The 15,605-nt window shown below is 33.4% G+C and overlaps 2 protein-coding genes and 1 long non-coding RNA gene across 3 annotated transcripts; 2 read left to right on the top strand and 1 right to left on the bottom strand.

Annotated features, from left to right (window-relative positions):
- The first annotated feature begins 1,275 nt into the window (after nt 1-1,275).
- Nucleotides 1,276-4,016, top strand: LOC123684954 (exocyst complex component 3). The gene has a single exon (XM_045624485.1). It carries the CDS (start codon nt 1,480-1,482, stop codon nt 3,721-3,723), a length of 2,244 nt encoding a protein of 747 aa, XP_045480441.1. The 5' UTR covers nt 1,276-1,479; the 3' UTR covers nt 3,724-4,016.
- Nucleotides 4,017-7,984: 3,968 nt separating this feature from the next.
- On the top strand, nt 7,985-13,398 carry LOC123684956 (actin-related protein 10). The gene is made up of 5 exons (XM_045624487.1): nt 7,985-8,149; nt 8,205-8,636; nt 8,709-8,785; nt 12,490-12,903; nt 12,972-13,398. Exons 1-5 carry the CDS (start codon nt 8,088-8,090, stop codon nt 13,088-13,090), a joined length of 1,104 nt encoding a protein of 367 aa, XP_045480443.1. The 5' UTR covers nt 7,985-8,087; the 3' UTR covers nt 13,091-13,398.
- A 72-nt stretch (nt 13,399-13,470) lies between these two features.
- Nucleotides 13,471-15,566, bottom strand: LOC123684959. Its single transcript, XR_006748216.1, has 2 exons — nt 15,010-15,566; nt 13,471-14,960 (listed from the first exon to the last, which is right to left on the bottom strand). It is a non-coding gene; the product is annotated as an uncharacterized LOC123684959 (long non-coding RNA).
- Between the last annotated feature and the right edge of the window lie 39 nt (nt 15,567-15,605).

Raw genomic sequence — 15,605 nt, forward strand, 5'->3', positions numbered from 1 at the left:
ACTAAACCTAAAAACTAAGAATTGAACACTAACAAATCAATGAGGGGGTTTTTGCACGTTTCCTAAGAACTAACACTAGCAGGCCAACTGTTATATTTCTGTGTTGTTAACTAAGGGCTCAGGTAAAATATAAAAGTGCGCGTGCGCCGTATAGAATTTCAATATTAACGAGTATATAAAAAAAGCAGGGCAATTCTTGCCATAGAGTAAGTATATACATACTTGTTCTATGATTCTTGCAGCGGAATGCGGACCACACAGAAATATGTATCTAATAGGGATGTGTGGTTCGTTCAATTTCGACGACCCGGGTCGAACCAGATCAATAGCTCTGACGACCCGGTTCAAAAGACCCGTTCAATTGACCCGTTCAATTGACCCAATGGTTCTTTTCAGCTCACTAGCTCAGATCGAACCATGCACGATTTGCGCATGATTCAAAGATCCGTAGATCTGGTTCTTTCGTTCCTTCTTTTCTTTACCTGGTCAAGTTAAGGTTAAGAATGTTTTTGTTAAGTTAAGATCACCTTTGTATTTGTGGATCGGTATGTTTTCAATAGGATCGAGAATTCGTGATAATGATATATTCGAGACATGATAATAAACATAAAGGAGATAATCCATTATCAAGAAGTTATAAGTTACCGAATTGGCCGAATATAATGAATTGAGTTAATTGAGTTGAGATCTGATCCATGTAATGATTATGAAAAAATTTCATAAACCAATTTATGTCTCGTTCAAATTGAATGATTGCGGACTATTCGAGGTTTTAGCTACTAATAAATCATGAATGTATAGTTTTAACTAAACCTACATTCATGTTTCTGAAAAATTTTTATCGAAAAATAATAAACAATATACATTAACACATTTTCAAGATATCATAATTGGTAATAATCATGAGAGGGAGCCATTACAGACAGTTACTATCTATCATTTTTGTTCAAAACCGGGTGCCCACTGCCGAGCCGATGATTCATCTGCGAAATTGATGTATTTTATTACTACCAGATGTTTCTTTGCGGTCAACCCATCCGAAATAGTCTACCTAGACTAGAATAACGAACCATTCCATGGATCTTTCGATCTTTGGGACCTAAAAGATCCACAGATTGAATGAACTGAACGTGAAAGTTTGACTCATCCGGTATGGATCGGTTCGAACGAACGAATCATTTTCAGCGAGACGACCCGATCGAACCATTCGTTTTGAAGACCCGGGTCTTTTGATCCGTTCGTTCGTGAACGACACATCCCTAGTATCTAACTGCTAAGTACACTTCATACGCCTGCAGCTGATTATGACAATGACAATACAATAAGATAATCGCCAAAGATTATAATCGCAATTGCCATTCGCCCGATTCTCCAGTCCAGAGTCTAGGTTGTAGAAGGAAGTCAAACCAGCTACTAATTTATTATTTTTTTTAAGTCTATCATTCAAGAAGGGGTTATGTAAAAAACTAAGATTTTCCTATGGCTTCACTTAATATGAAAGGTATCGAAGCCGAAGCGAGGGAGTCAGCGAAGAAACATGTTTCAACTATTATAAAGAAACATGGCAAACTTGAGAAGGTAGATCAAATTAGAAGAAAAATTATTCGTCAGAAGGGATCTGTAGAAGCGCAATTAAAATCAACTATTCAGCAACAACTTGATGGAGTTCACGTTGGACTGGAAAAATTGAAGGATGCTCAAGTAGAAGTAGCTGAAATTGATAGAGATTTGTGCAAAATGTCCGAACTCTTCAATAAAATTCCTAAACTGTACCCAAAATTAAGTATGGTTAGGGATGAAAATATGAAACACTCGCAATATGCAACTGCTAGAGAAAATTTAAAGCATATTTTCACTGTACCTGAGAGTGTAGAAAAAACTAAACAGTGGATAAATGAAGGAAAATTATTGCATACTCACCAGTGTTTGAGAGATCTTGAGAATTCTCGTGATGATTTACTTTTTGAGCTGCATAAACTGCCTAATCAATCTCCTCATGATAAATCGATGCTGAAAGCTTATTTTTCCGAAGTTGAGGAGTTATCAATGTTACTTGAAAAACAGTTACGTCTTGTATTATCAAGAACATTAAATACTGTACGTAAAGAACCAACAATTATAGTAACCGCATTGAGAATAATTGAAAGAGAAGAAAAGGCAGATGAAGAAGCATTGAAACAAGAGAAACAATCAGGATTTATAGCTCCTGGTCGCCCTAAGAGATTGAAGAAAATGGCTTTTGAAGTATTAGAACATTCCATTGAAACAAGAATTGAAGGTACTCAAGTTGATGAAAGATCAGATAATAAAAATTGGTTAATTACTCATTTGGAATTGATTCGACAACTTATTCTTGAAGATCTGAGGGTGGTAAAAACTCTTTGTGTTCCATGTTTTCCTCCTAGGTATAATATAATTCAAGAATACATCAGAATGTATCATCATTGTTTATCTGCACATTTACAAGAAATCATTCAAAATGGTCTTGAAGGAAATGAATATGTTACTGTTCTTTCTTGGGTACATAAAACATACTTTTCTGATGAGCTTCTTAGTCATCCAGATTTAATACAGTTCACATCAAAACTTGAGAAAGAAAGTCCTTTGCTTCCAGAAGAAGTTCTAAATCAACTTCAAAATGAATATCTGGCCAATATGGAGAAGAATTATGCTGAATGGATGAAAAATACTTTGAACTCGGAAAAACATGAATGGTTTTCATCTATAGAACCACAAGTATCTCATACGTGTGGAACTGGGCCCATTATAATTTTCCAAATGATTGATCAAAACCTACAAGTGACGAAAACTGTGAGTGATCAACTTACCTTTGAAGCATTAAAATGTGGTATCGATCATGTTGTACATTATGGAGGTTCTTATAAAGATGAAGTACTTGAATTCAAAAATATATACTTCAATGATAGAAAACAAGTACCGTTCTTCACACATCACATGGTCACTATTGTTAATAATTGTCTTCAACTTGCTGATTTGAGTACTCAATTAGAGATGCAATATCTTAAAAGCTTAACACAGATTGAAGAAGAATGTAAGGATATTGCACGAGAAAAATTCAAAAAATTGAGAACAGTGTTTTTAGAACTACGAAATTTGTCAGGCATATATTTATTGGAAGAATTATTTTTTGATTTGGAAAAATATTTCTCTGATTTATTCACTTCAAACTGGCTTGGGTCATCAGTATCTGTAGATACAATTTGTATAACAACAGAAGACTATTTTCAAGATTATAATGGTCTTGCACAGAAAAATTTTGATTATGTTGTTTATCAAGTGAGGAGAAGATATGTTGAAAAATACTTGACTTCCTTCTTGAGTAAAAGAATATCCTTCAAAACTTATCAGGAATGTAATACTGCTGCTCGTCAAGTTTCAAAAGAAGTTGACAGATTAAAGAACTTATTAAATAGTTTATGTACAGATATAAGCGGTACTGACCCATTTGAAGCTATTGCAGTATTGGTTGAAGTTTTGAAAAGTGATGATGACATGTTATCCTTTGAACTCCATAGAGTCGTAGAAAAATATCCTGATATCAGTGATGACCAATTGTTGAGATTGATGCATTTGAGGGGGGATTTAAATTGGTCTGATGTCAAAGATAAAGTGGCACACTTAATTAGGCCTAAGAACTATTTACCTCCAAGCGTATTTAAAGGCTTAGTTTTTTCAAAGGGTGTGAATTTATTTAACAATTGATTCTATAATTTGAATGCACTCAACATTCTTAAGGATAATGTAACATTGTAGGAATGTATAGTATGAGTATCGCAACTTCAACAGTATTTGAAATTTTTCTGTAAATACTACTACTTTCTGAGTACTACAGTCAATAAAAGTTTGAAGGGAAGAATAACCCTAATTGTAATTAACTGAAGTTTTTTGAAATCTTTGAAAATTCGATTAATACCAGATATATTAATTGAACCAAGATGAATATTATAATATTAATTATATTTTTATTGAATAAAAATGTATTCTATTTCTTTTGACTGAATTGTTTTCACTTTCTCATAATTGTTTATTTGAAACTTGAAATGGTAAATGGACCTCTAATCAAAAAGTTGCCGGAGCTTGGTAAAATTTTTATCATTATATTTATTACTGTTTCCACAACATTTGGAGGTGGCAGGGTTTTTCTGTTGATGAAAACTCGTTATTCTCCATCAGTATTATTGCTCTCAAAAATTTTGATGGTGGCAGGATTCATAGAAAAATTTTGATGAATTCATCAACCATGAAATTTTTTGTCTTTTATTACCTATATTCCCTCAGGATTGCTCTCACAAAATTTGGTGATGGAGAACAGAATACATTAATTCTCACCGATCCTTGGCCAATCGAAAGCGATGTGTAACCGAGTATGATCGTGCACAGTCGTGAAACGGTCGGCTCGTTTCTGGCGCGATTTCGACTAGGGTACCGATTCATAAAGATCCCTAGGGAGCTAGGGGAAGGAGCCAAATTTTAGGCTCCGCCCTAATTAAAGTAGGAAGAAGGGGGGATCGACGTTGCCAAATTGAAGGGCGAACTTTGAACTATTTTTCTGTGACATTAACAGAAAAATAAATAATTTCTATTTTTTATGTCTATCTCAATCTAAAATAAATCTAGCACCTATAAATATGGAAAAAACAAATGGATAACAATAACTAAAGCTTTAAATTATATTTTGATAGTAATTCGAGGTCACTTTTACTGTCATACAATAATTCCACCATTGCCAAATGTACATATTACATTGGATCTATTTTTCAATTCAATACATTTATTTCGATTTTCCATAATAAACCATGAGTGATATATATAAACTTACTGTATTTAACATAAGCAGTAAAATGAGCTAATTATAAATTATAATAACACCAATAATCGAATTTTGAAGAGACACCCCACGTGTGCATCTTTGACATTTGTCACAGAGAATGTCGTTTATGTCACAGCGTTGCCAAGTTTGTATCGCAATGAAAACCGCTGGGTCCAAGGCAGCGGATTTGAAGTCAATTTTTTTCGTCTAAGAACCGACAACGTTGTAGGTTGTATCAAAAGTTGCCTATCATAAAATGGTTTTTAATTTATTAGAATATGACGATTGAATCAAAATTTATGTTTAAAATGAAAAATACATCTAAATATCAACAATTGAACAAATTATGGTAATTTTGCATCTATATCGGGGGCTTGAGCAGAGTGGGCGTGGCTCCTTCTCCCTAGCTCCCTAGGGATCTTTATGAATCGGTACCTAGGATAGAAATGATAGAATCCGTCGAGATAAAATATAGGAGTCGACATCACGTGACTTAAAGCGGTACCAGTACGCCATTTTGAATATAGATCTCAGTTAACTTTTGGTTAACGGTTGTTATTCGTCATTTTTCGAAGTCTTCCATCCTTGCATAACTTTCAATATCACTAGACTGAACTGAAACTGTTAGAGTTCACCCTGTGTACTCTTTTTTAAACATGCCTACAACAAATCGATCAGTCCATCTAGCGGCAGCTGGATGAACTAGATTATAGAGGACAATTGGTTCATCTAGCGGTGAATAGACGAACTAGCGTATGAAGGACGATGAGTCCTTCTAGCGGCCTATAGAGGACAATTAGTCCATCTGGTGGTCAAGGAAGGTAAAGGGACGGTTGACGGCCGTTACGTGTTTTTCCATACTAGAGTCGATGACTGAAAGTGGTGGATGTAACTCACGTGTTTTTCGATAAATCTGGTTAAAAAGAAAGTATAGTTAATGGTGTTGAATACGAGATATCTAAGTGAAACAAATGATGATACCTACCGCCTTTACCTAAAATGAAAATATTATATAAACAGTAACACATTTGTTCACTATAGAAGTCTGAAAAGTTTTTATATTTATTGTAAAATCAAATTTGAATAGAGCAAATACACAAACAACTAATACAACAAAACACTCCAATGTCAACATTTATAGTTCTACGTCTGCTCACCTTGGCGCTGCATTCTTTTTTTCAGATACCTATACACCAGGTTTTTTTTTTTAGACATCTTACACTTAGTATTCTGTGTCTTACACGCTCCGCACCGGCATAGAACAAGTATGTAGAATGGAAACCTTTTAGCACCTCAGTTTCTTCTCTATTATACTTACTCTATGCGCACCGGTGTGGATTTTCCGAACGCAAACTAGCGGATTTTTTTTTTGAGATGGCGCGGATTTTTCAGTGAAGTAGCATTGGTAACACTGGACCTAATATCAAATTTGATATTAGTTAATTTCAAATGATTCTTCTAGGTAGGGGAGTGTCCCATCTATGTTATCCGTAATCTGTGCCCCTCTTAGAATATAGATATTATTAATGTTCTAAGGTGCCCCTACCTAAAGTAGAATCATTTGAAATTAACTCCCCCTGGCGTCCGGGACAACAACAAACTCGACAAACGCGGGAAATTTGAAGTGAGTGGTTTTCACTTGTTTTGAATTTATTAACGAAATATTAAGCAATTCAAATGGAGTTTGGTGCTATGATGACCAAAAACCATTTGAATTTTTTTATAAATAACTGGCATTAATATGTTAGGGAAATGATTTCTTGTACTTGTCTCATCGGTACATCCTTGTTCACAACATTTCTTTAGTCTAGGCATTCTGATAAAATAATATATGCATTATTTATTTAATTGAAACTTGTTAGATTGAAGCACTTACCTCGAAATTTGGAAGTATATTTTTTTCTTCAAATGAATTTCTACGCCGTACGAGAATTGTACTTAGTTGAACAACTTCAATGACAAACGTCCATTTTCAGCTTCTAGGTTAGAATAATATTGCAAGTAGGGATGTGTCGTTCACGAACGAACGGATCAAAAGACCCGGGTCTTCAAAACGAATGGTTCGATCGGGTCGTCTCGCTGAAAATGATTCGTTCGTTCGAACCGATCCATACCGGATGAGTCAAACTTTCACGTTCAGTTCATTCAATCTGTGGATCTTTTAGGTCCCAAAGATCGAAAGATCCATGGAATGGTTCGTTATTCTAGTCTAGGTAGACTATTTCGGATGGGTTGACCGCAAAGAAACATCTGGTAGTAATAAAATACATCAATTTCGCAGATGAATCATCGGCTCGGCAGTGGGCACCCGGTTTTGAACAAAAATGATAGATAGTAACTGTCTGTAATGGCTCCCTCTCATGATTATTACCAATTATGATATCTTGAAAATGTGTTAATGTATATTGTTTATTATTTTTCGATAAAAATTTTTCAGAAACATGAATGTAGGTTTAGTTAAAACTATACATTCATGATTTATTAGTAGCTAAAACCTCGAATAGTCCGCAATCATTCAATTTGAACGAGACATAAATTGGTTTATGAAATTTTTTCATAATCATTACATGGATCAGATCTCAACTCAATTAACTCAATTCATTATATTCGGCCAATTCGGTAACTTATAACTTCTTGATAATGGATTATCTCCTTTATGTTTATTATCATGTCTCGAATATATCATTATCACGAATTCTCGATCCTATTGAAAACATACCGATCCACAAATACAAAGGTGATCTTAACTTAACAAAAACATTCTTAACCTTAACTTGACCAGGTAAAGAAAAGAAGGAACGAAAGAACCAGATCTACGGATCTTTGAATCATGCGCAAATCGTGCATGGTTCGATCTGAGCTAGTGAGCTGAAAAGAACCATTGGGTCAATTGAACGGGTCTTTTGAACCGGGTCGTCAGAGCTATTGATCTGGTTCGACCCGGGTCGTCGAAATTGAACGAACCACACATCCCTAATTGCAAGAGCCATAGACCTAATATCCTAACAAAGGTCTATGTATCCTAATGGATATTAGGTCTATGGCAAGAGCAAACCAAACGTAAACAAATGACTAGCAGCGGTTCCAAGCATCCGGGACAAGAACTAAAACTTAATTTCGGGTGGGGGAAGGCGAGTGTTCTATCTATGTTATCCGTAATCTGTGGGCTTAGTACTTAGGTTGTCTATGGTTAGAATATAATAATAAAAAACATAAAATATAATTATTTCCTAAATTTTGCTAAATCGCCCTAAAAATGCCTTTATATGATACTGACAAATCTGCTGTTATTTTAGATATAGGAACAGCCTACACAAAGTATAATTATAAAAGCAATCCATAATTAATAACTGAAATTTATTATTGTTTTTAGATTTGGTCTAACAGGAGAACCCGTTCCAAGAGCAATATTCAGAACTGAAGTGAAATTTAAAGGCAAATTGAGAAATCTTTTTGACTACCAAAACGAAAAAGAATTGTATGATATGTTGGTGGAATTCTTCCAAGAAATTTATTTCAAATATGCTGTAAATAGTCCTAAGGATCGACCAATTGTTATAGTTGAATCACTTTTATGCCCTATTTTATTTAGAGACAATATTGCTAAGGTGTTATTCAGACATTATGGTGTTTCATCTCTACTTCCCTTATCTTCACATTTAGTCAGTGTTTGTACCTTAGCTATTGATACAGCCTTGGTATTAGATGTGGGATATAAAGAAGCCAGTTGTGTACCTATTTGTTTTGGAGTACCTTTGATAAATGCTTGGCAAACATTAGATATTGGGTCTAGTTCAATACATAGGTAAGTATAGCTTACTATCACAAAAAAATCAAACTCAATAATTATGATTCAATCTTATTGCTCTATTTTCAGACATTTGCATACATTAATTACTGAAAAAGATGCTGGAACATCGCTTTTATCCGAATCAGTATTGGAAAATATAAAAGGTGATTTTCACTAATTTCTTTGAATATACAGGGTGAGTCTTTGACTTGTACATATATTTCCTTTACTATTTTTTGGATTTGATTTTTTATTCTCACTTAGTATGGCAGGCATTCTGGTGTGGACCAGACTTTGATGGAATTCTATGTTTGGAAAAGATTCATCACATCAATTAAACATTATATTCAGAAAATCATTTCCTTTTACTCCATTCCATTCGCGGAATTCAACTGAAAATTAAATTTTTTTATGGATTTTCAACAGCCCGTATCTTCTCATCCAAGCCGAATTGGAGGAAATGGTAAAGGAAAAGAGTGTTTCCTTCAACTTCAGCAATCTTCGATTGAAATTACAATATGTACAAGTCAAAGACTAACCCTGTATAGCCTTTCTAGGCTTTCTTTATATCTTTAAAATCCCATGAGATATCTTCTAGTAATCAAATGTTTCCACGGCTCTCCCATGGTTAATGTATTATTAATATTCATTTGATAGGAGTCAACTCACAATTAAGAGGGAATGATACCACGTGTGTTTGTCTGCATTTGTCAAAGTTTACCTATTCAGCTCCCACCAGCCCTTCTGAGAAACCCTCACTTTTCAGGATGAGTAAAACAGTCTCAATCATTCTTCTGATTTTCCATCCTTTCCTACCACATGCAAAAATTCAGATACGTTTAACATCATTTGATTCTTACACATGAGCCAATCAAAACGCACTAAACTGAGGAAAGGTTGTTAGAACATTTGGCAATGCTGCTCTTTCCGAACTCAAGCTCTTGTAGGAATCGACCAGATGTTGTGAAATAAATAACTCGCTTTTTACGACCATAGGCAATAAAACCTATTTTAGGGAGGAATGCGAAATTGTGAGATATATCAGTTAGGATTGACTATTATCAGATTGGTTCGGGTAAAATGAATATGCTAAATTTATTCAGATTCCTTCATTCTTAGGAAAATTTACTTGATTCTAAATCTTATTCAGTGGAATAATTTAAAAAAATCGAAACAGACGTACCGGAACTTTTCACATAAGGCAAAATATTGATTTTGCTCATTTTGGTTATCAAAATGAATCATCAATATGATGGTTATCGAAATATAATATCGGATAAATGATGGAACAAGAGCATGGGAAAGTTATTCGATTTTTTTATTTTCTTATTTTTCCCTAACAAAAATTCTACAGATCAGATTGGGAAAGTTATACATATAATTTATGACCAATTTTCATTTCATTTGAAATGAGAAAATGAAAAAAAAGTTCATGGGTCAATTTTTAGCACCTACTCGAAAAATAGAAATTATTAGGTTCAACTTTATTATTTTTCAATAAACTTTTGAAATAGCTCAAGGAAAGATAAAATTTGAGAATTTTCGTTTTGGAATGTATAGAATTCTAATATCGAATAATAGGTAGAAACCGTTCGTCTGAAGCTTTTCTCGGAAACTATGAGAGCTAGTTGCATGAAATTTGCTACAAAAATCAGTTGATCCTTCATACCAGAATTACGATCCATTTTTTTTGAAGGCTAAAAAAAGGAAAATTCTCAAAAATTTCCATTTTCAGAAATTGACTACGTACAAAAATCAGTTATTATACAGGGTGTTTCAAATTAAGTCGGCACCATTGCTAACTCCGTTATTATTGCTGCTACGATGTCGGTTAAATGGGCAAACTAGTAGCATTTTTAGTGGACTTCTTGATGCCGAAAACAAAAAAAAATTGACAGTCGCGTTTTATTTCATAAAATGATATGTTTTCAATGGAACACCCTATATTTTTTCATGCATTCTCAACAACAAAACTCATTTGACTTTTTTCGTAAAGGTGAAAATAAGACAGTTGTATTAATTATTATTTGTATTAAACGGATTTGATAAAGCGCTATAAAATATCGAGTAAATGGTCAAAAACACCACCTTCTTGTTGAACATATATTTGAGCCCTTCTATTGACACTATTGATTCACAAAATGAATGCGGCTAGCGGAATGGCTTTTAGATGGAAATTATCGTTTTGTCTATTAATATCAAATAGCTTAGTGGTGTCGATTGAGTGGTGCTACATGATGATCACGGGTTTCACGAGTTCACATCCCAGCGCACTTTTTTCTTTTTACTGTCTTATTTTGCTATTATTAACAAAATATTGTCATTTGTATAAGTACAAAAAATGGTTGTTTGGACAATCATGAGGTTTATCCGCCAAAACAAATAAATTTTTTGTACCAGTAAAAGAAATAAATATTTCAAAATAAGTCGCTCATTTTCCACTTTAGGAAGAAAGGTGATTTGAGCTTTGTTGTTGATAATGTTATTACGAATCGAAATGCATAAAAAAATATAGGGTGTTCCATTGAAAAAATATCATTTTATGAAATATTTTGACAACGCGACTGTCAATTTTTTGTTTGTTTTCGGCATCGAGAAGACCACTAAAAATGCTACTAGTTTGCCCATTTAACCGACATCGTAGCATCAATAATAACGCAGTTAGCAATGGTGCCGACTTAATTTGAAACACCCTGTATAACAATATCGCATTGGTTCTCCATGCTCAGGATTACAATCCATTCATTTTGGAGGTCACAAAAGGTCTCAAATTTTTCAAAAATTCACATTTTTAGAAATTGACTACATACAAACATCAGGAGTTATATCGCATTGATTCTCCATACTCAGCATTACGATCCATTAATTTTGAAGGCAAAAAAAAAACTGGAATTTCAAAAATTTCTCATTTTCAGAAATTGACTACATGCAAATATCAGTTGTTATATAGCAATATTGCATTGAATTTTCTTGCTCAGGATTACGATCCATCAGTTTTGAAGGCAAAAAAAGAACTGGAATTTCAAAAAATTCTCATTTTCAGAAATTGACTACATGCAAAAATCAGTTATAAGATCGCAATATCGCATTGATTCTCAATGCTCAGGATTAATATCCATCAATTTTTAAGGCAAAAAAAGTACTCAAATTTCAAAAAATCATCATTTTCAGAAATTGACTATGCAGAATCAATAAAATTAAAAAAAATAATAACATCCTAGTACGAAACTTCAACATTCCTCTATAATTATCTGCAGATTTTTTTGATAATACGCAGTAATGTGATTTTTAGGTGCTAACAAAAATTTTCCTCTGGTATAACAGTCTTTGATATCATTAAGAGAAAAAATATTAGACCCGTAATTTTCTACAACGATTTAGTGTAAATTTGTGGGGTGGGATTTTCAATGAAAAATTATTACCTCTGTATGTACTTGAAGAACGTTTGAATTCAAATACTTACAGACTTTTTATAAACAACATTCATGACTTTCTTGATGATGAACCTTTGAACTTTTCATTTTAGGCACAACATGTCAACAAAAAATGAAGACTACTCAATAGGGTTCTTGACAGGCAAAAAAAATCAGGGCATGCTATGTGAAATCAGAATTTCATGGAGATTATAAGTATGATATAAAAATTAGGTATTTTCATTTAAAAAGTGGTATCGTGCACCACTTTCAGGCCAGCCTGTAGAGTCTATAATTGAAGCTTTTGTGCTGACTACTCTTGATTACGTCAAAATTTGAATAATTCTTCTAGCCAAAAATTTCCAAGAGTTATTGACTGATTGAACACTTTTGTTTCTCCTTGTATATATATAGATGAGTATTTGGATATTTATATTTGTATTATTTGTTTTTAGTCCTTTGCTGCTTCGTAACTAAGAAATCCCGGGCTATCCAGTTGGCACTTCCAAAACCTGACATTAAACTATGCCCCAATGTTAATTATCCCATAGAAGGTTCTGCTACAATTACTATTGAAGGATCTATTCGGGAGAAAGCCTATGAAGTAATGTTCACAGAAGATAATGATCATTTGTGTTTACCAACTATGATTCTTGATGCTCTTATGAATGTTGACCTGCATCTTAGAAGTAAATTGGCTGAGAATATTTTGCTAATTGGTGGTACAACTATGGCTATAGGCTTCAAATCAAGACTCAGAGAAGAATTAGTTGATCGTCTTATGGATGAGAGATATAAAAAACTCAATGTTAAATGTTTCAAATTCCATATGAGTCCTTCAAAAGAGAATTTCACAGCTTGGCTTGGAGGTAATTGAAAGAAATTTAATTGCGAGTACAATAGAACCTAATGGTCAACTTATACTTTTATATTTTAGGATCCATATATGGCTCGACAGACTGGTTGGTAACAAAAGCTTTGTCAAGAGATGATTACCTTGAAAGTAATAAACTTCCCGATTGGTCTGATTTAAGTTACAATTCGAGAAGTTATTGAATTTTTTTTATTTTGTAACCACAGGCAGATAATCAATCATCAGATAATCAATATCTTGTTTTATGATTCATTTGCTCCATTGAAAAATATTCAGACCATTTCAATTTCTGTAAAACTAAAACCAAATTCGTTGTTTTATAATGATATAATATTGTATTGGATATCAGAACAGGATATAATAAATCGGTGAATATTTTTGGGTGGCGACTTCCAACAAAATCAGCAGTAAAACATTGGAGGGACAGGTTATTTTTTGTGTAATTTTTTAATGTTTTGTGCAGTTTAATAAAAAGAAAGTTTAAATATTACAATTAGAAATATCATTTTCCAAGCCTTGATTATGCTGTAATAAAAGGGGCCGTCTAAAATAAATTAAAATATTGTACTTATATATTATTTATTTATCATATGGCATTGAGTTGTCACATCCAGTGGCGATGCCAGCTTTGGAAAACAGGGGTGGCCTTATTTTTTTTAGGGGGACCAAAGTAAAGCAAAATTATAGCTCTGCTAATCTTGTAATTATTTTATCCTTAGTATGTCAAATTTTAGGGGAAGCTCTTATGATAATAATAATAATAATTTTATTTAATCCTTTAAGACACTACATGGTGTATAGGACAGGTCACAATAAGAAAACTAAACAACTAAGGAGTCACATAAATACTCATTTACAGAATAGAAACCTTTTTTTAAGAGGAGGTTCTTGATTTCTTTTTTGAACAATTTTAAATTCAAAGACTTCACAGATGGTGGCAAATGATTGTATAACTTAATACTTCGGTACAATGGAGAGCATTCAAATTTATGGGTCCTACGTTTAGGTAATAGAAAAATTTGCGTATTTCTAGTTACATAATTATGATGACTTGATAATTTCATCCATTTGTCTTCATTTTCCTTTGCGTATAGTAAGCATTTGAAAATGTATATCGAGGGTAGGGTTAAGATTCCATTCCCAATAAAGACTGGCTTACAAGACGCTAACATATTGAGGTTGAATATTGTACGTAATACTCGTTTCTGAGCTACAAAAACTCTGGAGAAGTCAGGGCTACTTCCCCAGAGCAAAATGTTATAAGACAGATGGCTATATACCAGGCTGTAGTATACACTCATTACAGAGGACCTAGGTAAAACATTCCTAATTCTAGCGATTGCAAACACTGAACTGTTTAATTTTTTACATAACACGTCAATATGAGTAGTCCATCTTAAATTTCTGTCCACATGGATTCCAAGAAATTTAGTTGTTTCTGATGTTGTGATAGTGTTATCCCCACATTTCAAACTAAAGGTACTAACTTCATTATTTTTTATAGAGAAGTAAACGCATACAGTTTTATCAACGTTCACCATCAAATTGTTTGAGCGGCACCAGTTTACAAATTCCCACATAATAAATTCACAGGTACTCCGAAGTTCCTCAGGATTCCCGCCAGAAACCACCACAGACGCATCATCAGCAAATAGCGTTATTAAGAAAGAAGCTCATTTTATAGGCAAATCATTTATAAATAATATAAATAAAAGGGGTCCTAGCACGGATCCCTGAGGAACTCCAAGACCAATATCGTGATTTTCAGAATAAGTAGATCCTACTTTAACAGACATAGTTCTCTCATTTAGGTAACTATGCAACCAGTCCAGGAATACGCCCCTAAAGCCCAAATTATAGCACTTTTCGAGTATGAACTCGAAAGAAAGTGTATCAAAAGCCGAAGATAAGTCAAAAAATAGACCTGCCACGGACAGGTTCCTATCCAAACACTCGTAAACGGATTCGAAAAAATTTACAGCAGCTGATTGGGTTGAATGACCGCTCGTCATTTCATTTCATTCTTGTGTAATTATCCATTTTCTTATACTCCTGAAATAAGTAGAATGAGATTGAATAAACGTGGACAATTTAAACTAACCTGTGAAAAAACTTTGAGTTAAATGAAGGGCTCTCAGGATCGTTACTTTTCACGTTTCTCACAAAATGAGCAATTTATATTTTATGGAATTCTATAGGTTGCCATTCTCTTGAAGTATGATCATCATTACAATAATAGTGCATTTGACTGAATAGCTCTTGTTCGGTGCTGGAGCGTTTTAGCACTGCTGTGATTCGACAAAAATTCGAATTAATTCGCACTGGTGCAGCCAGTCGAATACGCTATTAGTTTTAGATGAATAGTACTTGTTAACATTTCTCTAATTCAAATATTGTTATCATACCCTTCTCACACGTTGTATTATTACAATACAAATAGTTCTATAAAATAATAATAAAATTTTACTATTTTTCAAAAAAATGTTTCAAGAAAGAAAGGTAAGATATAAAATCCATATCTTTTATAGAATTATTTGTATTGTAATAAAATTACTTGTGACAACCAACAACAACAGACCTAAATTCGTGAATTTTGGGCAGTAAATGGTAATAATTCATAATTAATTTTCAATATTGTAAATCAGAGGGTAGGGTAAGGTAGTAAAAGCGTTATATTTTACTAACGATTTTATTTCA

This window comes from Harmonia axyridis, chromosome 7 (assembly GCF_914767665.1).
Source record: "Harmonia axyridis chromosome 7, icHarAxyr1.1, whole genome shotgun sequence".
NCBI lineage: Eukaryota > Metazoa > Arthropoda > Insecta > Coleoptera > Coccinellidae > Harmonia > Harmonia axyridis.

Excerpts from the sequence above, each read along its gene's own strand:
- LOC123684954 (XM_045624485.1), top strand. The coding sequence starts at position 1,480 with ATGGCTTCACTTAATATGAAAGGTATCGAAGCCGAAGCGAGGGAGTCA.
- LOC123684956 (XM_045624487.1), top strand. The coding sequence starts at position 8,088 with ATGCCTTTATATGATACTGACAAATCTGCTGTTATTTTAGATATAGGA. Across the intron at positions 8,637-8,708 it reads GGGTCTAGTTCAATACATAG|ACATTTGCATACATTAATTA; the intron begins GTAAGTATAGCT and ends CTCTATTTTCAG. Across the intron at positions 12,904-12,971 it reads TTTCACAGCTTGGCTTGGAG|GATCCATATATGGCTCGACA; the intron begins GTAATTGAAAGA and ends TTTATATTTTAG.